The sequence below is a fragment of the Herpailurus yagouaroundi genome, unplaced genomic scaffold (genome assembly GCF_014898765.1).
Source record: "Herpailurus yagouaroundi ecotype Mexico unplaced genomic scaffold, PumYag 194, whole genome shotgun sequence".
Taxonomy (NCBI): domain Eukaryota; kingdom Metazoa; phylum Chordata; class Mammalia; order Carnivora; family Felidae; genus Herpailurus; species Herpailurus yagouaroundi.
In genome coordinates, this window is record NW_024412425.1 from 2,896,902 (window position 1) to 2,922,534 (window position 25,633).

Here is a 25,633-nt window from a genome sequence, read left to right on the forward strand (position 1 = left end):
CCCAGCAGCTCCAGAAAATGAATCATGATTTGCCTAAGTCAGTGATTAACTCTCACTGCAATCAGAATCAATTGGGTAGCTTTTTAAAAATGTTTATTTATTTTTGAGAGAGAGAGAGAGAGAGAGAGAGCACAAGCTGGGGAGGGGGCAGAGAGAGGGAGAGGGAGACACAGAATCCAAAGCAGGCTCCAGGCTCTGAGCTGTCAGCACAGAGCCAGACACAGGGCTCAAACTCACAAACTGTGAGATCATGACCTGGGCTGAAGGCAGATGCTTAACCAATTAAGCCACCCAGGCACCCCAATTGGGTAGCTTTTAAAAAATTCTAGAGCTTGAACCCCACTGCAGACAAATTGCATCTCAGTGTTTTTCTTGTCACCTTGTATGAGCTTTTAAGTCATTAGTTCTCAACTGTGGATAGCATTCTAGAATCATCAGTGCTTTTTTTAAAATGATGATGCCTAGGCCATATCCCAGATGAATTAAAATCAGAATTGCTGTGGGTGGGACCCAGACATCAATAACCAAGGTTAAGAATAACTAGATTAAATTAAAAGAAATCATTAATCCTCTGTCCCTATTTGTTGCAAGTGCTTTTTTGCACCTTATGTAGCCATAAGTAAACTAACTAGAAGTGGAGAAACAGGTTCTGTCAGAGACAGCTAGGAGTACTGTGAAGTGAACAAGCTATTGTGAAGTTTAACTTGAAATATTTACTGAAGTTTAAAATATGTGTACTCTATTGTCCCCATAATTTTACTCTTAGTATATACCTTAGAGAATGCCTGTACATAAATATTCACTGGAACAGTGCTTGCCACAGGGGTAACTATATAAAATCTAAATGTTTAAAAACCAAAGAATGATTAAACATACCATAGTACTACAAAATATGGCTTTACGTGAAGCAATTAAAGTGAGATAGTTCTATACTTATGTGAACAATTCTCCACACAGAATAATAAAGCAAATTTCAAAATAGTAACAATAATTACCAAACAACTCACACTAAGTGGAAGTTCTAACTGAATGTGCTAAGAATCCTGTTCTAAGGATTTTACATGAACCAACTTAAACCTTGGACCAATTCTATAATGCAGTTACTTTCCACATTTTGCAGGATATACTTATAATTCTTTTCATATAGATAAACTTTTAAGTGACAAAACATTACCACATACATGTGTCCATATATTTAAATGTATAGGATAAAGGTAAAAAGGATAAATAATTTTTAACAGTAGCTACCTTCGGGAACTTTGGATATACAACTGGGATTGGAGACTGTGGTCACATGGAACTTGAGCTCCTCCATAACATATAAATTATTTGTATAAAAAGATATATTCATTGACTATATATGTAATTATTACTTAACTAAAAATAAAAGTTAAAAATTTTAGCCATTCAGGCTAAGAGGATACTTGTTTACAAAGGCAACAGTTTATAAGCAAACCACATTCAACAAAAGAGGCTTGATAAAATGGTAACACTATCAGACCATTACAACTCACGACAAAGATAAATGTGTAAAAACACGACAGCTATTCATAAGGTACTTAGGCATGATAAACATGGGTTAAAGGTCAGTGACCATAGTATGATCACATTAAAAAAAGAATTCTAAGTATTTGCTCTAACAATGTGACAGCAATCGTTAATTGGTAGGACTACAGATGACCTTTGTTTTTTTTATTTCTGCTTCTCTGAATTTTCTAAATTTGTTGTAATAATTATTTTGTAATGAAAGGAACAGAGAATACAGCTATCTTCAGAAAAAAGTGACATATTTGATCAGTATTCAAAGATTTGTAAAAGGAAATGATCTAAACGTGGCATAGGTACAAGTACAGTTTTTTAAATTTTAAATTAAAAAACTTTCAAATAGAGGATACAGCCTATTTAAATAATATAACACCAAGAAGGTAATGCAAAGTAATGGAAAAGGAAATAAATTATTACTGGATAAAAGACACTGGAACAATACTGAGTAAATGAAAAATAATTGAATTTAGATCCTCAATACACAGCAAAACAAACTTAAAATGGATTAAAAGTTATGTATATAAGAGAATTGAAATGCATAATCCTGGCTCTCAATGATTTACAAGGCATTTGGGGAGCAAAATTTGCCTATAAGATCCTTCGGAGAATAAGGCTGGATACATCATGCTCCCGGATTTTAAAGTACTGTATATGATTGTTTTGATATAGTAATCAAAAAAGTATGGTATTGGCATAAAAACAGACACACAGATCAATGGAACAGAATACAGGCCCAGAAATAAACCTATGCACCAGAAACCCAAAAATAAACTATGGTCAAAAAGTTTACAACATAGGATCCAAATATATACAAAAAGGAAAGGACAGTCTCTTTAATAAATGGTGTTGGAAAAACTAGACAGCCACATGGAAAGAGTGAAACTAGATTATTATCTTAACACCATATAAAAAATTAATTCAAAATTATTTTACTGGAATGTAAAACCTGAAACCATAAAACTCCTAGAGGAAAACAGAGGCTGTTAGCTCCTTGACATTGGTCTTAGGTATTATTTTTTGGATATAACCCCATAAGCAAAGGCAACAAAAGCAAAAATAAACAAGTGGACGGGCACCTGGGTGGCTCAGGTTAAGGGTCTGACTCTTGATTTCAGCTCAGGTCATAATCTCACAGTTCGTGGGGTCAAACCCCATGTCAGGCTCTGCAATGAGCATGGAGCTTGCTTGGGATTCTCTCTGCCTCTGCCTCTCCCCCATTCGCGCATGAGAGTGCACATACACACACTCTCTCTCTAAATATTTTTTAAAAAGTGGACTATATCAAACAAAAAAAAAATCTTCTGAATAGTAAAGGAAATAAAAAGGGGAGAATAAAAAGGGGAGAAAATATTTGCAAATCATACATCTGACAAGGGTATATGATAATATCCAAAATATATAAAGAAAGTATAACTCAATAGCAAAGAACATATTTTATTTTAAAAATGGGAAGAGAATCTGAATAGACATTTCTCCAAAGAAGACATACAGATGGCCAACAGGTACATGAAATGATACTCAACATCACTAACCATCAGGGAAATGCAAATCAAAACGACAGTGAGATATCATCTCACAATTGTTAGCATGGCTATTATCAAAAAGACAAGGAATAACATGTTGAGGAAGATACGGAGAAAAGGGAAGGAACACTTACACACTATTGGTAGGAAAGTAAATTGGTGTAGCCACTACAGAAAACAGTAAGGACTCAAAAAATTAAAAACAGAATTCCCATATGAACCAGCAATTCCACTTCTGAGTATCCAAAGAAAATGAAAACACTAATTCAGAAAGACATATGAGACCATGTTCACTGCAGCATTGTTTACAATAGTCAAGATAGTTTACAATCTGAGTGACCCATGATGGATGAATAAAGAGATTTTATATTATTATTCGGTCATAAAAATGAGTGAAATCTTGCCATCTATGACAACATGGATGGACCTCAAGGTCATCATCCTAAGTGAAGTAAGTCAGACAAAATAAATACCATATACTTTCCCTTACATGTGGAATTTATTTTTTTTTAATGTTTGTTTATTTTTGAGAGTGTGTGAATGGGGGAGGGGCAGGGGGGCACGGACAGAGGATCAGAAACAGGCTCCATGCTGACAGCTGAGAGCCTGATGTGGGGCTCGAACTCATGAACCGGGAGATCATGACCTGAGTCAAAGTCAGACACTTAACTGACTGACCCACCCAGGCACCCCCTCACTTACATATGGAATCTGAATAAAGGCCAACCTTGTAGACACAGAAAATAGTTAATAGTTGCCAGAGACCAGGGGTGGGGGATGTGAAATGGGAAAAAGGGGCTCAAGAGGTACAAACTTCCAGTTGTAAAAGAAAGAAGTCATGGGCGGTTAATAATATTGTATTGCATATTTAAAAGCTGCTAGTAGCGTAAATCTTTTTTTTTTTTTTTTTAATTTTTTTTTTCAACGTTTATTTATTTCTGGGACAGAGAGAGACAGAGCATGAACGGGGGAGGGGCAGAGAGAGAGGGAGACACAGAATCGGAAACAGGCTCCAGGCTCTGAGCCATCAGCCCAGAGCCCGACGCGGGGCTCGAACTCACGGACCGCAAGATCGTGACCTGGCTGAAGTCGGACGCTTAACCGACTGCGCCACCCAGGCGCCCCAGTAGCGTAAATCTTAAAACTCTTCATCACAGGAAAAAATTATGTATGGTGATGATATTAACTAGACTTACTATGAGGTCATTTCAAGATATATACAAATACCAATACACTATGTTGTACATCTGAAACTAATATAATGTTACATGTCAATTATACCTCAATTTAAAATAAAAGATCCTTTGGGAACCACCAAAAGGCCTTTAGTTAAGGGCTTTAAACTGTAATTGATATAAAGTTCCCAAGAATGAGAAATAGAGAAAGGGAGCTAACATTTACCGAACTTCTGATGAGTACCAAGTGTTCCACACATATCTGATTTCATTCTCAACACTGAGTGAGAATGAGAGCCTCTCATTTGCAGGTGAAACAGCTCACAGGTGGTGCAGCTGAGATCAGAAGCTACATCTGATACCAGAACCCATACTTTTTACACCGTGTTATTGAGAGAATAGCATAGGTAAAATAATCTGAGATACGGTGTTTCTTTCTTTTCCTGAAGGAGCCAATATTTAAACTAAACAGTTAGTGAGAACAGATGGCAAAGATGCAGAGGCAGAAACTACCTGACAAAGGATAGTGGAGTAGGGGGAAGAGGTAAGGGCAGTTATAAAACATAATATGAAGAGAACAGTAAAAGTACCATACAAAACAGAATTGATTGGACCAAAATGTTATTAAAATAAAAATATTAGACAGTAAGCATCTATCTGTATCTAAGTCTATACCTACTTTTTTTAAGATTTTATTTTTAAGTAATTTCCACACCCAACGTGGGCTCAAACTCATAGCTCTGAGATCAAGAGTTGCATGCTCCACTGACTGAGCCAGCCAGGTGCCCCCTTCCTAATTTTTATATCCCTACTTCCTTTCTCTCTCTTTTTTTAATGTTTTTATTTATTTTTAAGAGACAGAGTGCAAGCACGAGTAGGGGAGGGACACAGACAGACAGGGAGACACAGAATCTGAAGCAAGTGGAGCCTGCTTCAGACACAGAATCTGAAGCAACTGGAGCCTTCAGGATCTACAGGATCTGAAGCAGGCTCCAGGCTCTGAGCTGTCAGCACAGAGCCCAATGCCAAGGCTCGAACCGGTGAACCGTGAAATCATGACCTGAGCCGAAGTCAGATGCTTAACCGACTGAGCCACATAGACGACCCAATGTCCCCAGTTTCAAAAATGTATTTGAGGAGACTAAGAATTAAAGAAAAAAAATGTTTTAATAATATACAAAGGTCATAGGTAATAGGTACTCAATATCAAAAACCCAGGCTAAAATTATTACTAGGATTGATCATTATTTGAAGTGCTCAGATTCCTGGCACTCAATGCAAAAAGGAAATACTATAGAATGGATTATATGATTCCTAATTGCCTGGGAATATTTACAGGAGATAAGCAAGACCTTGTTGAGAAACAATAAGAAGACCTAAGTCAATTGAGAGGCTTGTATTATTAGAAGATTCCCCAAATTTCTTTTTTTTCCCAAGATTTTAAAAAATGTCTTGGGGTGCCTGGGTGCCTCAGTCAGTTAAGCATCCAACTTTGGCTCAAGTCATGATCTCATGGGTTATGGGTTTGAGCCCTGCATTGGGCTCTGTGCTGACAACACAGAGCCTGGAGACAGCTTCAGATTCTGTGTCTCCATCTCTCTCTGCCCCTCCCTTGCTCGCTCGCTCTCCCTCAAAAATAAACATTAAAAAACTTAAAATGTCTTTTATTTATTTTAAGAGAGAGGGAGAGAGAGGGCAGAGAGAGGGGAGAGAGAATCTCAAGCAGGCTCCACACTGTCAGTGCAGAGCTGAATGGGGGTGCAATCTCACAAACCATGAGATCATGACCTGAGCCGAAATCAAGAGTTGGACATTTAACTGACTGAGCCATTGTCACCCCAAGATTCCCCAAATTTCTATTTATACAATTATAGATACAATGCAATTCAATCTAAATCACAAAAGATGCCTGAGTGCAACCAAGCTATTTCAAAAATTTATATGGAAATGCATAAGAACACAAACAGCCAAGACACTCTTGAGGAACAAAAGAGGACTTGCTCTAAATATTATAAAGTTACAGCGAATAAGATAGTATGATATTGCTGCAAGGAGAGAAAAATAGAGCAATGGAACAGAATATAATCTCCCAAAATACATGTAGACATAGGTGGTCACTTGATTTTTTTTTTACTAAAATGGTATTGTCAATCAGTGTAGAAAGATGAACTTTTCAGTAAATGATACTGGAACAATTGGATACCCACATGGGGGATAAAATGAAATTAAATCACTACCTACAGGAATCAATTCCAGGTAGTGCAAAGACCTACATGTTAAAACCAACGGCTAGAAAGCTTTTAGAAGAGAACATGACAAAATCTTCATTACCTCTACGTAGCAGAAAATTTCTTAAACAAGAACTAACTACGAAAAAAGATTCCTTACATTTAAATCCAGAACCTCTATATTCATCAAAAGGCACCAGAACCTCTATATTCATCAAAAGGCACCCAGAATGAAAAACTAAGCCAGAGCAGAAGAAAATATTTAGTCACTATTATACAGAAGATATATACACATATATATATATATATATATATCAATTGCTATAATCAGAGAAAAACAACCCAATTAAAATTTGGCAAAACATTTGAACAAGCATTTTACAAAAAAGGACGCCCAGGTGGGCAAGAATTGGTGTTACATTTCATTGATAATAAGGGAACTATCAATTAAATGTGATAACATTAGACAACCACCAAACTGTCAAAAATTTAAAAGTATGATGATGCCAAGGGCTGGCATGGATGTGGAGCAAAAGGAACCTTTGTGAACTGCTGATACAAGTAAAACACTTGCACAGTATCTTTAGAGAACAGTTTGACGTTGTCTAGTAAAACTGAAGATGTACAATTTCTATCCCTCAGCAACTTAACCACAATTTTAGTATATATGCTAAAGAAATGCAAGCACATGTGTACCAAAATATGTGCACAAAATACTAGTTGTCACAATGCTTGTTATGACCAAAAACTGGAAGTCAAATATCCATGAAAAACAGAAAGGATAAATAGTAAATTGTGATGTTATCATACAAGATTATATATATATATATATATATATACATATATATAGCAATGGAAAAAATTAACTGTAGTTACAGGAAACATGAATGAAGCTCACATTTTTTTTATTAAAAAAAACACAAAAGAATGTCTACTCATACAAAGAGAGAAAATAGACATAAACTAAACCTATATGATTTTGGAACGCATACGTAGGTACTAAAATTCTAATGTAAGGCAAAGAAAACATCACAGTGGTTATCACCAGAGGAGCACAGTTATTTGTGATTGTGGAGGGGTACATCAGAGGTTTCTTTAGAGATAGTTGTATTTTATTTCTTAGGTACTCCCTACATGAGTCTTTACAATTATATATTAAACAATACAAATAAGTAGGATATGCTATTTCTGTATCTAATTTAAGAGCAAAAAAAATAAGCCAGAGGCATTCAAAAAAAATACGCACTTCTAAAAATGTTTCAAATATTAAATCATGTGGGAAAAAACTTAAATTTAATTTTATGTAAAAAATGTTGGCCATAATGGTAAATGCTGAATGAATTCAATTTTTAAAAATCACATTTTATATATGTACATAAAACATAGTGGGGAGAAAATACAAAAAAGTAAGCATTGGTTTTTAACTGGGAATGGACATTTTCTTCAAAAGATGTACTTCTGAAATTGTTTAAAATAATCATATTTTACTTTTACAAGTAGGAGGAAACAGTATTTTTTTTTAAGACAGCATAAAGGAAAATTAAGCCATTTGACAATTTATAAGAGAAAATCAGGTGTGTGAGGGGTTAGGGTGTGCAGTCACTCACATTTTATCAAAGGGGAAATTCCAGGGATCAAGTCACCTGATGGACAAGAATTTTCAAGAGGAGGAAAGCAAGTCAAGTCCTGACAAAGAAAAGGGGATTCCAGGGAAAAAGGGGAAACAACACAACAAACTACCTTGCAGGAGCCTTGTGGATTTTCAACAGCCATTCTTTCCTCCACTCTGGAAGCGTCTGTGCAAGCAAAGCAGAGCTGGGGAAAAAGAAAGAAGTCAGGAAACACCAGGCTCTTCTGGGAGTCCAGGTCAGCCAACCACCCGTCACCTATACATGTAGGTCAGGCAAGGCTAGGGTGCCTGTTCAACACCAGCATCAAGACAAGAGCAGGGTGACTGTAGTTCTGGGCAGAATCTCTCCCTGAGCTCACAGAGGTCTCCTGGGAACAGAGCGCTGGAGTCACAAAGGCACACAAAGGCGCCCCACAACTACAGTGCTATACGGACACATATTCCCACAAACTCACTCACGCCACGAGGACACAGGCACCCCAAACCTAAACACAACTGGCTGCACATGGTCACACGAGCATACACACTGCAGGAACAGACACAGTCACAATCGCAGTCATAGGCACCCCACACTCTCACATTCCGACTGCCACACTTCATGGGGACACAGTGACAATAACGAATTCACACGCACCCTACACTAATAATATCACAAATACACACACCTTGGGTAAACACAATCACCGATCTCACAGTTAAGGCATCCCATACCCACAGTTCAGCAAATGGTCATAAACACACACACACACACACACACACACACACACACACACACACACACAAGAAGACACCCAGTTTTACAAACGCGGTCAAAGAACCCTACACGCGCAAACACCCGGTCACACAATTACCTCATTACACATGAACAATCATAACCGCAAATCAAGCCCCCCTTCCCCGCCCTCACAGTTCCGTACACGCTCACACTGGCACACAGTCACATTCAGACACACACCCTCCTCACAATCTCCCCCTCTCAGTTGGCTCCCCACACACCCTGCACAGGCCAGAGGTTCCAGACACGCCGGCCCAATCCCGGGCTCCGGGCCACCTCACCTACGCCTCCTTCGGTACAGGTAGTACCTCTCTACTCTACTTGGAACAAGTCGAACGCAAGAGCTCCCGCAGCGCCCTGGGGCCGTTTGCTCCAACCCGCCAGAAGATCCCGCCCACTGCTCAGGAGAAGGTCCAGTTCTCGCGGGAGGGAGCACTTAACCTAGAGGCCTCTGGGAGATGTAGTACGAATGCGACAGGTTTCTGGAAAGCTGTCGCCTGGATATCCCAATTTCCCCGAGGCGTGGAGCCCGGACCTGGCCAAAACTGGGCCTTCCCGCTGAGCCGCGCTCCGGGGGCTTCCGCGAGCGTCAGCTAAGGACTCCGTCGACCAAACTGTAGACAGGCTCCTGTGAGCACTCCTGTTGACCATGGCTGGTCCTTGATCTGCAGACCCTAGTTCAGCAAGAATCCCCCTGCCCTTGATACTTAACCACGCTCCTCTTAGTAATCTTTTATCCACTGACTCCCTCATGCCGTGCATTGGATATAAATCCCTGCTATGTTATATACTGACTTGAGTTCAATCTCTCTCTCTCTCTCTCTCTCTCTATTGCAACAATCTTTCATAAAGTCTTCCTTACCTGTTTAACTTGTCTGGTGCAATTTTTCGTTGACATAGCCCTCAGAGCGGCTCTCTCCAGCTTTGGTAGTTCACCTGTAACATACTAGGTCCTACAGGCATCCTTCTCAGGCATCCTGGGAATCCCAGTCCTGGCCTTCGCCAATGGCCAGATGGACCAGGCCAAGCTGCCTAAGCTGCCTCCTCTAGAAGCTGGCCACACTTAAGTGCCCTGATGGTGCTCAGAATTCTGCTTTGCCCTGAGTACCAAGATGTTCTTGAGGCAGACTGCTTCGGAACTTGTCGGGGAGCCAGGAGAACGAACCCGAATGTGGACGGGAGCATCTGTGACCAAACCAGCCTGGGGAGTTTGAAAGGGAGAAATCTTCAAGCCCAGTTATGTATTTGAAGGTAGGCAAAGAAAGTGTGAGACAGCGGTGAGATTACATGTGTGACTGGTTGGAGGAGGATAGTTGAGTGTAAGAGAAACTGCATGTGAGTAAAATTGGTGAGTGTGAACAGAGTGGTGGGATCAAGACTATGTGTGACTTCGTGAGGCTAGAGGGTCATATCATGGGCGTGTGAGGTTGGAATAATTGTGTGCATGTGGTGGGGCAAGATTGTGTGTGGATCTGTGGGTAAGTGTGAGTATTTGTGTGATCACCTAAATATGGGTCATCTCAGCATGGGTGGCTGAGATGGTGGAGGAATCTGAATCCTGCAAGCCTCATTTCCTGTTCAAACTAATAATAAGGGCATGTCTTCCTGGAGTTTCAATTTTAAGAGGGAAAAGCTACATAATTTATATAATAAATAACTTGCAGCATTCTTATATAAACACTTAAGATTCCAAACATTTGTTCTGGAACAGAATAACAAATCAGTATGACATTTTAAACAAGGTACATTTTGCTATAGGGGTACCTGTTTTGTCCACAGTCTTGCCCCCAGACATTTACTCTTCTCTGTTCTTTGGGAGTCATTGGTAGAGTAAACACTCAGAGACGTGATTGTTCAATTCAAACAGGAGCATCAGCCACAACTTAAAGATGTTCAGATGGGGGCGCCTAGGTGGCTCAGTGGGTTAAGCGTCTGACTCTTGATTTCAGCTCATGTCATGATCTCATGGTTCATGAGATCAAGCCCTGTGTCTTGCTCTATGCTGACAGCATGGAGCCTGCTTGGGATTCTCTCTCTGCCTTTATCTCTCTCTCAAAATAAATCAATAAACATAAAAAAATAATTGATGTTCAGAGGAATCTGTACAGCAATGTGATGCTGGAGAACTAGAGCAACACAGCCATATTAGGCGTGGATAGCTCTCTGTATAATCCAATTTCTGAAAGTAAAGTGCTGTCTCTTTTCCATTTCTGAAATACTTAGAACCTTTACACGGCATAGTAGATTCAGCTTTGAGATACAAGCTTCAGATATTCTCAACCCTCTGCTATATCATTGTATATGCTCAACCTTTAAGGTAAAATGTTACTTCTTTTGTTCCTCTTTATATGGTAACGTCCTGAAAGGCCCAGGCTCAGTCTGAGTTTGGGGATGGTACTTGAGTTAAAGTCTTAGGTCATTTTCCTATATATGGACTATCATATCACCAAACTGAATGAAATCTTTAAGTTGGAACAAGAAGAGAGGCCATGGGTGGTGAATAGAGGAAAGGTAAAGGAGGTTGTGTCCAAGAGAGTGAGTGGAATAAGGCAGAACATAGATGTTCAGTGAGAGAGCTGACGGCCCTGAAATGTTTTTCAGGATTTCCTTCATAGGCCTTACTCTCCTTGAGTTTCAGTTTACATGAACCCTTCTGTCCTCATTGTTCCTCTATCAGTGCCCTCTTTTATTTAAGTAATCCTAGAGGACCATATTCTGTTCATTTTCAGAGTCTACATATGCACTCAGCCCTTCATAAATCTGCAGTCTATTGCAGTCATAAATCTGCAACTATTATTGTTGCACACTGCAGTTTCTTTTTATTACATTCTGCTTTCTATCTTTCCATTGCTAAAAGCTTCAGGGTTATACTTTACATCTGCATTTCACAGTCCTATTTCAGCAACCTTCATCACCTCTCAAAGTTACTAGCTTAGGAACTTAGTAACTTTCCTCCTGGCTCTCCTTTCTGTCAACTTTTTTTTTCACAATTGTTTTTATTTTATTTTTATTTTTTTAATGTTTTTTTTATTTTTGAAAGAGGGAGAGAGTGAGCATGAGCAGGGGAGGGGCTGAGAAAGAGGGAGACACAGAATCTGAAACAGGCTCCAGGCTCTGAGCTATCATTACGGAGCCCCACATGGGGCTTGAACCCACAAACCATGAGATTATGACCTGAGCTGAAGTCAGACTCCTAAGCGACTGAGCAACCCAGGTGCCCCATTTCACAGTTGTTTTTAAAGGAATCATCTCATTGATCTTAAAAATGTAAACAAGGTTATAGTGAAAAAAAAAAGAAGTCTCCCTTTCACTATTTCTCTTCTCTACATGTACCTACTGTGGCTAGTTTCTTATGTAAACTACTTTGAGTAATTCTATGACTATACCAACATATCTATGTATATAAGGCCCCTTATCTTTATTTTTCACAAATTTTAATATAAAGCATTTTATTTTTTACTATTATTTCTTAGGAGACATCCCATATTAATACATATTCCTTGTTCTTACGGTGGCATAGTATTTTGTGGTGGGGGAAATGTCATACTTTCATACCATATTTGTGAATTTTTAGGATGTTTTCAGGTTTCTACAATTCTAGAATGAATATCTTTATATATTCAGCTTTGCACAGATGTGCAAGCATCTTTGTAATAAATTCCTCTAAGAAGTGCTGGGTCAGAGGCATTGTATAAATATTTGCAATCCACATGAGATGAATCACTTTCCATTCCCACCAAAAAACTTATGAAAGTTCATGTTTCCTGTTCTTGTCAAACACTGTATTTTTGATTTAACAGCTCAATTGACCTATTGAGCCTTTATATGTGCCAGGTTATATTCTAGGAAAGCATCAGTGAAAAAAAATGGCCAAAATTTCCTTTCCTCAAGGAGTTTATATTCTAGTCAGGGAAAGTGGTCAATGAACATGCAAATGAAATATATAGTATTCCAGATAAGAATAAGCTCTAAAGAGAAAAATAAAGCTTGGAAATGGGATAGCAAGTGCCAAGGGAATTGCAATTTTATGTTTTTTTAAAATTTTTTTTAACATTTATTTATTATTGAGAGACACAGAGACATAGAGCATGAGCAGGGGAGAGGGAGAGAGAGGGAGAGACACAGAATCTGAAGTAGGCTCCAGGCTCCGAGCTATCAGCACAGAGCCCAACGCAGGGCTCAAACTCCCAAACTGTGAGATCATGACCTGAGCCGAAGCTGGTCGCCTAACCAACTGAGCCACCCAGGTGCCCCTGTGTTTTTTTTTTTTTTTTTAAGTTTTATTTATTTAGGTAATCTCTACACCCAATGCAGGGCTCAAACTCACAACCCGAAGATCAAGAGTTGTGTGCTCTTTTGACTGAGCCAGTCAGGAACCCTGGGAATTGTCCTATTAAATAGAATAGTTAGGAGAAGCCTAAAAAGAAAATATTTGAGCAAAACCAAAAAGAAGAAGCAGTGGCATTTAAAGGTATTTAGACAAAGTGAATTATAAACAGAGAAAACACCAAAATAGAAATGCCATAGGTTGGCTACAAGCCTGGTATATTCAAAAGCAGCAAGTTGGTCACAGTGACAAAGTGAAGAATAGTAGATGAGAAGAAGGAGCTAATGAGGGGACCAATTATGGAAGGTCTTAGAGAGCATTGTAAGAACTTTGCTTATTTTTCTCAGTGAGATGTGAAGGCAATGTTGGTTCTGCACAGAGGAGTGACATGATCTGACTTGCATTTAAAAGAGATCACTTGGGGGTGGGGGTGGGGGTACCAGGGTGGCTCAGTCATTAAGTGTCTGACTCTTAATTTTGGCTCAGGTGATGATCTCATGGTTCATGAGTTCAAGTCTCGCATCAGGCTCTTCACTGACAATGAGCAGCCTACTTGGGATTCTCTCTCTCTCCTTCTCTCTCTGCCCCTCCTGAGCTCTCTCTCAAAATAAATTGATAAGCTTAAAAAATAAAAATAAAATAAAAGAGATCACTCGGTGCATGGCTGATTCAGTCAGAAAACTGTGCAACTCTTGATCTTGGGGTAGTGAGTTCAAGCCCCACATGGGGTATAGAGATTACTTAAATAGCTAAAACTTTAAAAACAGAGAGACCAGGGTGCTGATTAGAGAATACAGTGTAGGGGAACCAAAAAAAAAAAAAAAAAAAAAAGGAAGCAGGGAAACTAGCTAATGAGCTGTTGGAATAATCCAGGTAAGAGATGATGGTAACTTGGTCTTGGGTGATTGCACTGGTAGTCATGAGAGGAGTTGGATTTCAGATATATTTTGAAGATAGAGCTGAAAGAATCAGGTAACAGATTTGATGTTGGAAATGAAAGATAAGAAGCTAGGCTCATGCGAGTATTTCAGCTTGAGTAACTGAAAACCAGAATTGTTATTTACTGAAATAAAACTATGGAATGAGCACATTTTAAGGGGTAGATGAAGAATTTTGTCTTTGCTCTCCTAAACCACTGAGACAGTCCATGTTAAAGAGAAACATTTATTTGTTGTCAGTATCTAGATGTCATTTATAACAGTAAGAGGATGAGGGGCGCCTGGGTGGCTCAGTCTGTTAAACCTCTGACTCCTGATATCGGCTCAGGTCATGATCTCATGGTTCATGAGTGCGAGCCCCAACATCGGACTCTCTGCTGTCAGTGCAGAGCCAGCTTCAGATGCTCTGTCTCCCTCTGTCTCTGCCTTCCCCACTCATACGTATGTGCATGTGCGCACTCTCTCTCAAAAATAAATTAAAAAAAATAATAGTGGGAGGATGAGAATTCTAAGGAAATCTATTAGGGTAAGAATAAACATAGTAACAGATTGCAGTGGGTTAAATTGTGGCCCCCAGAGATATGTCCATATCCTAACCCCGAGACATGTGAATGTGACCTTACTTAGTAAAAGTAATTTTCTTTTCAGGCATAATTAAGAATCTCTAGGTGCATTCATTCTAGATAATCTAGGTGTGACCTAAATCCAATGACAAGTGTCTTTATAATAGAAGATGAAAAGACATACAAGAGAAGGCCATGTGAAGACAGAGTATAGATTGAAGTTACACGGCAACAAGCTAAGGATACCTGAGTCTAGTTAGGATTTTTTTTTTTAATCTCTTGGGAATATCTTGATTTTTTTTTTCCTTGTATTTTCATATGCCTTTTAATTTTTGTTGTTTTGAAAGCCAGACATTTTGTTTAGGACACTGGTGTGCAGAAAAGTCTTAGCATAGCAGACCTGAGAATTCTTATCCCTGGAAATGTCTGCTTGCACAGTTGGCCCTTGGCTTGCACCTAGAACTTAGATTTCCAGAGGGGATTCACACTATCCTATTTGACAAAAATGGCTCACTATGCCTGTTTGTGTAAATCATATAATTTGTTAAATATCTGCTTTTCCTTCTGAAATTCTAGTATGTGCCTGGCAGAGGCTCCCTATGTGACCAGCACACAACAAAAACTCTAGGTACTGAGTCTCTAGTGAACTTCCCTGGTTGGTAACATTTCACATGTGTTGTCAAAACTTGTTGCAGGGGAAATTAATGTCCTCTTTGATTTCACTTGGAAAGGATCCTTGGAAACATGTGCTGGTTTTTCCTGGACTTTGTTCCATGCACCTTTTCTCTGCTAATTTCCCTTTGTATTGTTTCACTGTGAGTTCCTCTAGTGAATCGTTCAACCTTGGACAGAGTGTTGATCTTGGGGTCCCATGACACAACAGTAATGAGGAAAATAATTTTCACCCTGAGTGGGCATACATTTTCTTCTGCAAAGTCTTTAGTGTAGAGTTTTGAGTTAATTCAGTTAGGATTTTAAGAACTAAGCAAGATAAATTCATACAATTTGATATGTGCTTATGTAAATTTTAAAGATAGATAACTGACAAGCCAAGATATTTGTGGGGTCCCCTGATTCGATGGGAGCCACCAAATGTGGGGTGACAAGATCTGGTAGAAGCTGACAATGGGGATGGTGAAAGAATTCATCCAAGGCAGAACAAAGGAGATAGAAGTTTATCGAATATACCGCAAGAAAGCAGTGGGCACAAAGGCAAAGCAGAGACTGTCTGCAGTGCGGCAGGGGTGGGAAGCTGTAGTTAATTAAAGAGGGAAAGTGAGGAGGTGTGGTAACTAACTATGGCTTCCCACCCCTTAATTTTCCTTTTATGGTCCCTGTGTCCTGGTGTAAGTAACCCATTGGTCAGCTGGGGCTTATGGATATTTTGAGGTGGGTCACCTAAAGAGCATGTTTATATTCTGCCAGGGGGTTACTATGGGCCCTTCTACCTTACTCAGGTTTCCATTTTTAAAGTTAATTGCCCAAAAGTAGCCTTCACAATATTATTACCCCACCAGCCAGGCAGGATAGTTAGTGATCAGCTGGGGCCTGGGGATCAGAAATATTATATGCATAGGCTGTTTCTTCTTGAGATACCAAATATACTCTTCATTACTATTGAGTTACACTGAACATACACATTCTATGCAGTTGTCTTCAGGTCTTTCCTATTTCACAATAAAAATATTTTAAAGGCAATTGTTTTTAAAGGTTGAATTTGAGAGTACTGAAAAAAGTCACTCCATCAGAAAGTTTAGACATACTGTCCATCTACATAACGAGCACAGAGAAAGGGAAGCAAATTTTAAAAGCCAGCAAGTATTAACTTCAGGGGGAAAAAAAGGCTAAGACATGAACAACATTTACAAAATACTAATGTAAGCTTGAGTATTAATTTAAACCAAACTCTCTAAAGGTAACTGGAGGATGGGAATAAGGTATTTGAGGATGTAAGGGATACTACACCTCATTAAAGAAGCAGCTCCCATGACTTCGCAGATAGGGGACCCTCCTGGGGCCGGGCCCCTTCATCCTACCCCCAGGTCGAGCCTTGTGGGATAAGAGATATCCACCACACCTGGCCAATGCTCAAACGGAGATAGTAAGGACTCGCTGGTCACCGGACCATTCTGTCACACCATGTCTATCGGATGCCCAGATAAAGAACTCAACCTGCAAAGAATTACATCCTTCCTCTGAGCGCTGAACTACGTTTCCCAGGGGCCATCGCGTCCAAAGCTACTTCCGGTGAAAGGCCGCGTTGGTTTATTGTCCAGGTTTCCAGACTGGAGCATCCATTTGTGGGGAAGCAGCGTGGAGGCCTGGGTTGAGTCTTGCATTCTAAACGCGGCCTGGAACTAATAGAAGCTCCTGGCCACGGATGTGAACAACTGTGAAGGCGATGGTTTTTGCCCAGGGAAAGGATGTGGGCCCGGGGCCAAGGCCTGTGAATTGAGATCGTGAGATCTCTGAAAGGCTGTCCATGCTCTGACTGCATTTTCCAATGTCCATCATAGCCGAAGCAGCTTCCTGTCCGCACACTGGCCCTTTGAGGACCATAGGAAGGCTTGCGCCCGAGTCCCTGCGGAACATTTTGAAGGGACCGCAGGGTCAGGTAAGTCTAAGATCCGGAAGCGGAATGACCCTGAGGAGTGCAGTGAGGGCTTAATGTTTTCGGAGTCTCAGGCCTTGCTAGCAAGAGGGTTTGGAAAGGCAGACGGTAGGGAGCTGTATTTGTGTGTGTCCGCTTCCGCGCCAGCGATCTCGATGGGATCTGTGGGTGCCTGTGTGAAATTGGTACGAGATCGGGATATGGGTAATCGCTCAGGAGCGGTAGGGGTGGGGTGTGTGTGTGTGTGTGTGTGTGTGTGTGTGTGTGCGTGCGTTTGCATGGGCACGATGGTGACGGGAGCTGTACGTGATAGTAATGACGTATTTACTAAATACGTATTTACACACGTATTTAGGTGTGACTGTGCATGTATATGATTGTGACTACATCACTCTGTGCGTGACCATGTGTGTAGTGTAGTAACAGCAGCGGTGGAGCCAGAAACAGACTATTGTGTTTAGTAACAGTCATTCGTAAATGTGTGGAGAGCAGTTTCTGTGGTGGCCGTTAGGTGGATTGGGTAGGTTAGTATAGAATGAGGGGAAAGTAATAGGAGACAGTGTAGAGAACACATTCCAAGAGTTTCTCTGTAAATATGAGCAGGCAAATGGAGCAGCAGCTGATGGGGGCAGAGACGGGGAAATAACGCCTCAGTATGCTGGTGGTAATGAGCCACGAGGGAGGGAAAAAGTTTTAAGGGCAAGAATGAGTGAGCCAAGCCCAAGAATAAAGCTGGGTACTGTAGTGTTGCAGAGAATGAGCCATGAGCTCACGTTTTCAAAAAACAAGGGGAAATATCCTGAGATGTGGTGAGTTACATGTAATCGCAAGGCGTGAAATTCCAACTTGGAGATTTTCTGGAGGAGGGAGAAATGTCTGAAAGTAATAAAAGCAAGGAGGATACCTGCCCTGCTTCCATACCCAGTGGCAAGAGTCTGGGGGGGGGGGCGCCCACGGGGATGTTGAAAGCCTTCAGAGTCCTCTGTGGAGAGCCAGGTTCCCTTAGACCCAAAGGTGAAGGGAATATTCAAAGTGGTTGGAGATAAAAGAGGAGTTAGTTTGTTATTAATGAATTATGAATTCCAGAGAGCTACTAGAAAGTGTCAAGAGTTAGAGAGGGATGGGAAGAGGGGATATTCAGCCAGTGGGGAGTGCACTGTCTGAAAAGAGAGATTATCAGGGAATCTAGGGCTTCTTATGATGGACACAGGGACAACATGGACACAGGGGATATTGGTGCTGATATTCTGCTTGGATTCAAGACTGTTGGACAGGAAGTGATGGGGTAGAAAGAGGTGGATTTTTGAGTATCCCTCAGAAAGAGGGGAGCCAAAGATAGAAGCTTTAAAGATGGTTGGGGTAGGCAGAGTAATGCCCCTGCATAGGGTATAATCCCTGGAACCTGTGAATATTTTGCTTTACAAGGCAACGAAATTAAGTTAAGAACCTTGAAATGAGGGAGTTATCCTAAGTTATCCAATTAGGCCCAATCTAATCAAATGGATTCTTAAAGTCAGTAAACCTTTCGGATCAGAGGGAGATATGATAAAAGAAGAATGGTCAGAGATATGCGAAATTGCTGACTAAAGGCAGGGAGCCAATGCCAGTGGCGTCTAGAATCTGGAAAACATAAGGAAATAAATAATTCTCCCTTAGAGCCTCCAGAAAGGAACACAGCCCTGCTGACACCTTAATTTTAGCCCGGTGAGAACCATGTCTGACTTGGACATGCCTAACTAACCATGCCTAACTAACTGTGAGATAATAAATTTGTATTGTTTTAAGCCACCATGTTTATGATAATTTGTTACTCAGAAAACTCATATAATGGTATAGCGTCTTAGCCTTTAGTACTGTGGAGGAGTCTTGAGCCCTATGACATGAAGGGAACTCAGTCCCTATTGATAAAGTTGAGGAATTCAGGTAAAGCACATAGGCCCTCTCTTCACATGTAATTTCCAGTTTTGCTGCATTGTGATTTCTTTTAAGTTTTTAAAAAATATTTATTTTGAAGGAGAGAGCAAGTGAGCAGGAGAGGGGCAGAAAAAGAGGGAGAGAATCCTAAGCAGGCCCCACACTCAGCTTGAAGCCCGATGTGGGCTGAATCTCACCATTGTGAGATCATGACCTGAACTGAAATCAAGAACTAGATGCTTAACCAACTGAGCCACCCAGGCACCCTTGCACTGTGCTATTTTTTAACTTTGGAATTTAATGAACTTTTCCTTGTGATCTAATATATGGCCAGTCTGTAGTTACTTACTTGTTTTCCACTTTATTTGTCTTTGATTGATTAAAATGTATTAAAATACTCTATGAATGAAATTTTATCTTATATAACCTGTAACTTCTGCTTTAAGTTGCTTCTGTGAGTTGATATATGAGATATTCATATTTATTTTTATCATGAATTTTAGGCTTTTGTATTTTAGAATGCCCAAGATCATGGCCCCTGCTTATTATTTTTTATTTGCATTTGCCTTTTCTGTATTTCTCCATAATTTGTACAATGAACTTAAAAAAAATTTTTTTTTAATGTTTATTTATTTTTGAGAGTGCACATGAGCATGGGAGGACAGAGAGAGAGGGAGAATCTGAAGCAGGCTCCAGGCTCTGAGCTGTCAGCACAGAGCCCAGTGCAGGACTCAAATTCACAAACTGCGAGATCATGACCTGAGCCGAAGCTGGATGCTTAACTGACTGAGCCACCCAGGTGCCCCTGTAAAATGAACTTTTTATTCGAGTTTATCATATATAGTCAAGTGTATACATGATAATACAAGCAAAACTGTACAGCTTAAGTGAATTACCACAAAGGGAACACCCATAAAATAAAAGCTCAGATAAAGAAGTAAAACATTACCTGCACCCCAGAAATCTCGCTTGTGCTTCTGTTCAGTCAGGAGCTCCCCAAAGTAACCACCATATATTGTCTGTTTTTTAACTTACACATATGTAGAATCATACAGTATGTAACCTTTTTTGTTGGCTTCCTTTGTTCAACATTTTGTCTGTGAGATTCATCCATATTGTGTGTTCACCTTGCTAGGTGCATGTTCCAGTGCATGAATACACCAACTGTATTTGTCTGTTCAATAACTGTCATAGTATTGATGCACATATGTTTTGTTTCATGAATAATGATGCTAGGAGCATTCTTACACTTGTCATTTTGGGTTCCTATGTATCCATTCTTTTGAGTCTATTTCTAGGAGAAAAATTGCTGGGTCATAGTGTAAGCGAATCTATTTAAGCAGATAATCTCAGTTTTCCTAAATAACTGAACTCATCAACAGCGTGTGCAAGTTCCAACTGCTCCCCTTTCTCATTAACACATAGTATTGTCAGACTATAAAATTTTTGTCAGTATGGTGGCTATATACTGGCATTGCAGTGTGGTTTTCTTAGACTAATGAAGTTGAATGCTTTTGTTTTAATGTCCATGGACTATTTGGATATCTTGGGGAATGCTTGTTCATGTCCTTTTCCTTTCCTTTTGGGGAACTGTTCAAATTTGGGGGAGGTTGTCTGTCCTTTTATTGTTGATTCGTGCAAGTTCTTTATTTAGCTTGGATGTGAATCCTTTGTCAGCCATTGTATTGCAAATATCCTCTAATCCATGGTTTGATTTTCACTAGTTCTTTTCTGATTAACAGAAATTGCTTTTTAAAATGTAGTTTTATTTAAAAAATAAATAAATACAAATCAAGAAGTAAATTGTAGTTTTATTTATTATCTTTCCCTTTGTGGTTTGTACTCTCTGTACCCTATTTAAAAAATCTTTCCTGGGGCACCTGGGTGGCTCAGTCGGTTAAGTGTCTGACTTCGGCTCAGGTCAGGATCTCACAGTTTGAGTTTGAGCCCTGCGTCATGCTCTGTGCTGACAGCTCAGAGCCTGGAACCTGCTTCAGATTCTGTGTCTCTTTCTGTTTCTGCCCTCCCCTGCTCACGGGCACTCTCTCTCTCTCTCTCAAAAATAAAATACACATTAAAAAAAAAAAAAAGAAATCTTTGCCTATCCCAGAGGCATGAAAATATTTGTATCTTCTATATTAATATCTTTCACATTTAGGTGTACAAACCTTCCAGAATTGATTTTTGTGTATGTTGTAAGGTAAAGATCAATTCATTTCCCCCTTATAGATATTCAATTGACTTGGCATCATTTGTTGAAAAGTCTATCTTTCTTCCCTGATAATCTCTGCTCTGAAATCTACCTTGTCTCATATTAATGTAACCACTCTAGCATCCTTTTGATTATGATTTCCATGGTATATCTTTTGCCATCCTTTTACTTTTAACCTTTTTATACCATTATATTGCAGATAAACTGACATCTTGAAAATAATCAGCCTTTCATCTCATAAATGTGATAAATTCCTCCATTCATTTAGATGTCCTGCAATTTCACTCTATTGTTTGTAGTAATTGATGCAGAGGCCTTGTACTTATTTTGTTAAATTTATAAGTATTTGAAAATTTTGTTGCTATTGTAAAAGCTGTTATTTAAAAAAATTTTTTTTAATGTGTATTTATTTATTTTTGAAGGAGAGAGAGCATGAGTGGGTGAGAGGCAGAGAGAGAGGGAGACAGAATCCAAGGCAGGCTCTAGGCTCTGAGCTGTCAGCACAGAGTCCGATGCGGGGTTTGAACCCATGAGCAATAAGATCATGGCCTGAGCCGAAGTCAGACGCTCAACCGACTGAGCCACCCAGGTGCCCCAAAAACTGTCATTTTAAATCTAACTTTTAATTTCCTAATTTTTACTTGTAAGTTGAAATGTAGTTGACATTTTACTCTCTCTGACTTCATGTTTTTATTCTTTAATATTTCTGTATTTCTACTAATGACTTGGCTGCTTTAAATGATATCCTTTCTCTCTCAGTTATTATAAATGAGGCAATCAGTGAACTTGTCTCTTTTCCATTTTGTAAGTTTTATCCCTATATTAGTTATTACTGTAAAACATACTACCCTAAAAATCAATAAAACTGTATTATCTTAACACCACTTTTGCAGATCAGGAATTTAGGAGTGGCTTAGCGTAGAGAGTCTCTGGCTTAGTGTCTCACAAAGTTGCAGCCAAACTCTTGGCCAGGCCACAGTCATCTGAAAGTATGACTGAGGCTGGAGGATCACTTTCTAAGATGATTCCCTCACTTGGCTATTGGCAAAAGACCTCAGTTCCTCTCCATGTGGACCTCTGTAAGGCTGCTATAGTGTCCTTGTGACATGTCATACAGCTTTCCCCAGAGCAGAAAGACAGCAAGAGTACGTACAGTGTTTAAATGTGTTCGGCAGTAACGCCGAATATGTCCTCCAGTAATTTAGAAAGCACTCCTGGGAACAATATTCCCTAAGTTCATGCAGCATAAAACTTTTTATATCCTTTATACTTGAAGGACAGCTTGGCTGCATATAAAATCTTTGACTCTGGGGGCCCCTGGGTGACTCTGGAGGCACCTGGGTGGCTCAGTTGGTTAAACGTCCGTTTTTTTGCCTTGGGTCATGATCTTGCAGCTCCATGATCACGCAACTTGTGGGTTCTGGCCCCCTGTGGGGCTCTGTGCTGAGAGCTTGGAGCCTGGAGCCTGCTTCGGCTTCTCTTTCTCTCCCTCTGTCCCTCTCTCCCTCTGCCACTCCCGACTTGCACTCTGCTTCTCTCAAAAATAAATATACATTAAAAAAAATTTTTTTAATTCTTTGATTCTATCATTTATTTTCCCACAAGTATACTGGAGAGACTAACCTCACTATTTGGGGAACTGAATTTAGTGGAGAAGTCTAATGACAACTGAATTTCCTTTTTCTCACGGGTAACTTGATATTTTTATCTTGATTTCCTATGGGTTTTAGCCTAATAATTTTATTAAGAAATGTTTATTAAGAAATTTTATTAAGGCTCAAAATGAACATTTTGAGTCCTTTCTCTCTGCATATGGGGTGTCTTTTCATTATGTATATTCATGCTTTATTTCAGGAAATTATTTTTTAATGTTAAAAATGTAGTTTTTAATATTTGTTCTCTTCCTTGATTTGGATTTCATCTGTAGGGATCTGCTTAGTTACAGGTTGGATTGTCTCTGACTTTCATTGTTTTCTTCCAATAATTGTTATCTCTTTCTTTGTTTCATTTTGTTCCATTCACTAATTTCTGTATTCTTTGTCCATGCTACACTTTCTATATTTGTCATACCTTGTGCTTCTTGTAGTTTATTCTTTGTTCCTAAAGTGGTTTTGCCTGTGTTCTCTTTCATACTTGAATTCTACTAACCCTTGTATATAGTCTATTCATCATTTCTTCCCCATTCCTGAGATCATTGTAACATTTGTGCATGTAGTCTTGCCTCAGAGCTGTGATTGTATCATCAAATATTTTTTTACTCATAGTGGAATGTTAGGGAATACTTCTAATATTCTCTGATTTTTTTTAGGCAGTTTTCTTTATACTGATGGGCATTCTGGCATTCATTTCAAACTTATATCTAACAATATCTTTGGACACAGTGCTTCTAATTTTTTGTGTGTGTTTGTTTGTTTGTTGGAATGTGATAGATTATCTCAGAATAGCTGTCACTGGTACTTTCCCCTGAAAAGGTAGTTTTTAGGTTCTTCTGCTCAAGAGTTCCCTCCTCTGTTACTGCAGTAGAAGACAATTTCTTTAAAATATGGTTCCTCTGAACAACCAGGTTTTCTTTGTTGTTCAGAATGTAACCTGGTTCAGGAGGACTCCTACTATCAGTTCCGAGTTCCCCAGTGCCTTCTCTGCTGCAATTAAAGAATACAGCCAATCCCCCAACTTATTTGATGAGGCCAGTATTACCCAGATACCAAAACTAGGCAAAGCATATCTCATAAGAATGAGTTTAAAAATCCTCAACAAAATACTTGCAAACCAAATCCAGCAACATATAAATGCACTCATACAATATGACCAAGTGGAATATATCCCAGCATTGTCTGAACATCCAAAAATCAATTAATGTGATACATTACATAAATAGAATAAAACCCAAAAATTACAGGGTCATTTTAATAGATACAGAAAAAACATTTGACAAAAGCCAGTACCTTTTCATTATAAAAATACTCTATAAACTAGGAATTAAAGGGAATTTCCTTGACTTGATATAGGGCACCTACAAAAATTCCATACTTAGTAGTGAGTATCTGAATGTTTTCCCCCGAAGATCGGGAATAAGAAAAAGAATGGCTGCTTTTGCCACTTCTATTCAATATTGTAGAGATTTTACAGGGCAGTTAGACAAGAAAAAAGAAAAAGCATCTATATTGGGAAAGAAATAAAACTCTCTATTTACACATGACATGATTTTTTAAATATAGAAAATCTTAAGGAATCCATATACAGAAAAACCATGAGAACTAATAAAGGAGCTTAGAAAAGTTTTAGGATACAAAGGACGCCTGGGTGGCTCAGCTGGTTAAGCATTCGACTCCTGATTTCGGCCCAGGTCGTGATATCACAGTTGCGAGATTGAGGGTCAGGCTCTGTGCTGGTTGCTGAGCCTGTTAAAGATTCTCTCTTTCCCTTAGGGGCGCCTGGGTGGCTCAGTCGGTTAAGCATCCCCCTTCAGCTGGGTCATGATCTCGCGGTTTGTGAGTTCAAGCCCCATGTGGGGCTCTGTGCTGACAGCTCAGAGCCTAGAGCCTGCTTCAGATTCTATGTCTCTCTCTCTGCCCCTCCCCCACTCATGCTCTGTCTCTCTCTGTCTCTCAATAATAAATAAACGTTAAAAAATTTAAAAAAATAATTCACTCTTTCTGTCTTCCTCTGCCCCTCCCCTGCCCCTGGGGTAAAAAAAAGGTTTTGGATACAAGATCAATAGATAAAAATCAAGTGTATATTTATAAACTTGCAATGAAGAATCCAAAAATGAAATTAAGAAAATAGTTCCATTCACAATAGCATCAAAAAGCGTAAAATGTTTAGGAATAAATTTAATTGGTGAAGTGTAAATCTCATAGTCTGAAAACCATAAAATGGGTATTCAAACAAAAACTTGTACATGAAAGTTCAGAGCAGCATATTTATAATAGTCAAAAGGTGGAAACAGCCCAAATGTCCATTAACAGATGAATGGGTAAACAAAATGTGATCTAGGTCATACAATGGAATATTATTCAGCCACAGAAAGGAATGAAATACTGATACATGCTACAACTTGGATGAACCTTGAAAGCATTATGCTAAATGAAAGACACTAGTCATAGTAAGTTCACATATTATAAGATTCCATTCATATGAAAGTCCAGGATAGAGAAATCTACAGAGACAAAAAGTAGATTAGTGGTTACTT

General features: G+C 39.3%; 2 protein-coding genes across 12 annotated transcripts in view; one reads left to right on the top strand and one right to left on the bottom strand.

Moving 5' to 3' along the window:
- The window catches only part of LOC121011357 (zinc finger protein 30 homolog), a 173,586-nt gene that overhangs the window by 55,574 nt on the left and 92,379 nt on the right, over positions 1-25,633 (bottom strand). Inside the window, exons 1-2 of one of the 3 annotated variants that reach the window (XM_040445637.1) lie at positions 9,158-10,602; positions 8,212-8,286 (exon numbers count right to left, since the gene is read on the bottom strand). The exons of 1 other annotated variant lie outside the window; for it this stretch is intronic. In XM_040445637.1, the coding sequence (XP_040301571.1) occupies positions 8,212-8,244 (33 nt within the window). In that variant the 5' untranslated portion in view covers positions 8,245-8,286; positions 9,158-10,602. Of the gene's footprint in view, positions 1-8,211; positions 8,287-9,097; positions 10,603-25,633 lie in introns of those variants that run through there. One more of the 3 variants, XM_040445638.1, reaches the window with a different exon arrangement.
- Positions 16,936-25,633, top strand: part of ZNF790 (zinc finger protein 790) — a 33,778-nt gene continuing 25,080 nt past the window's right edge. For 3 of the 9 annotated variants that reach the window (XM_040445701.1, XM_040445698.1, XM_040445700.1), the window contains exon 1: positions 16,936-17,318. In XM_040445701.1, coding sequence (XP_040301635.1) covers positions 17,208-17,318 — 111 coding nt within the window. In that variant the 5' untranslated portion in view covers positions 16,936-17,207. The other 6 variants (XM_040445697.1, XM_040445692.1, XM_040445693.1 and 3 more) reach the window with 3 other exon arrangements.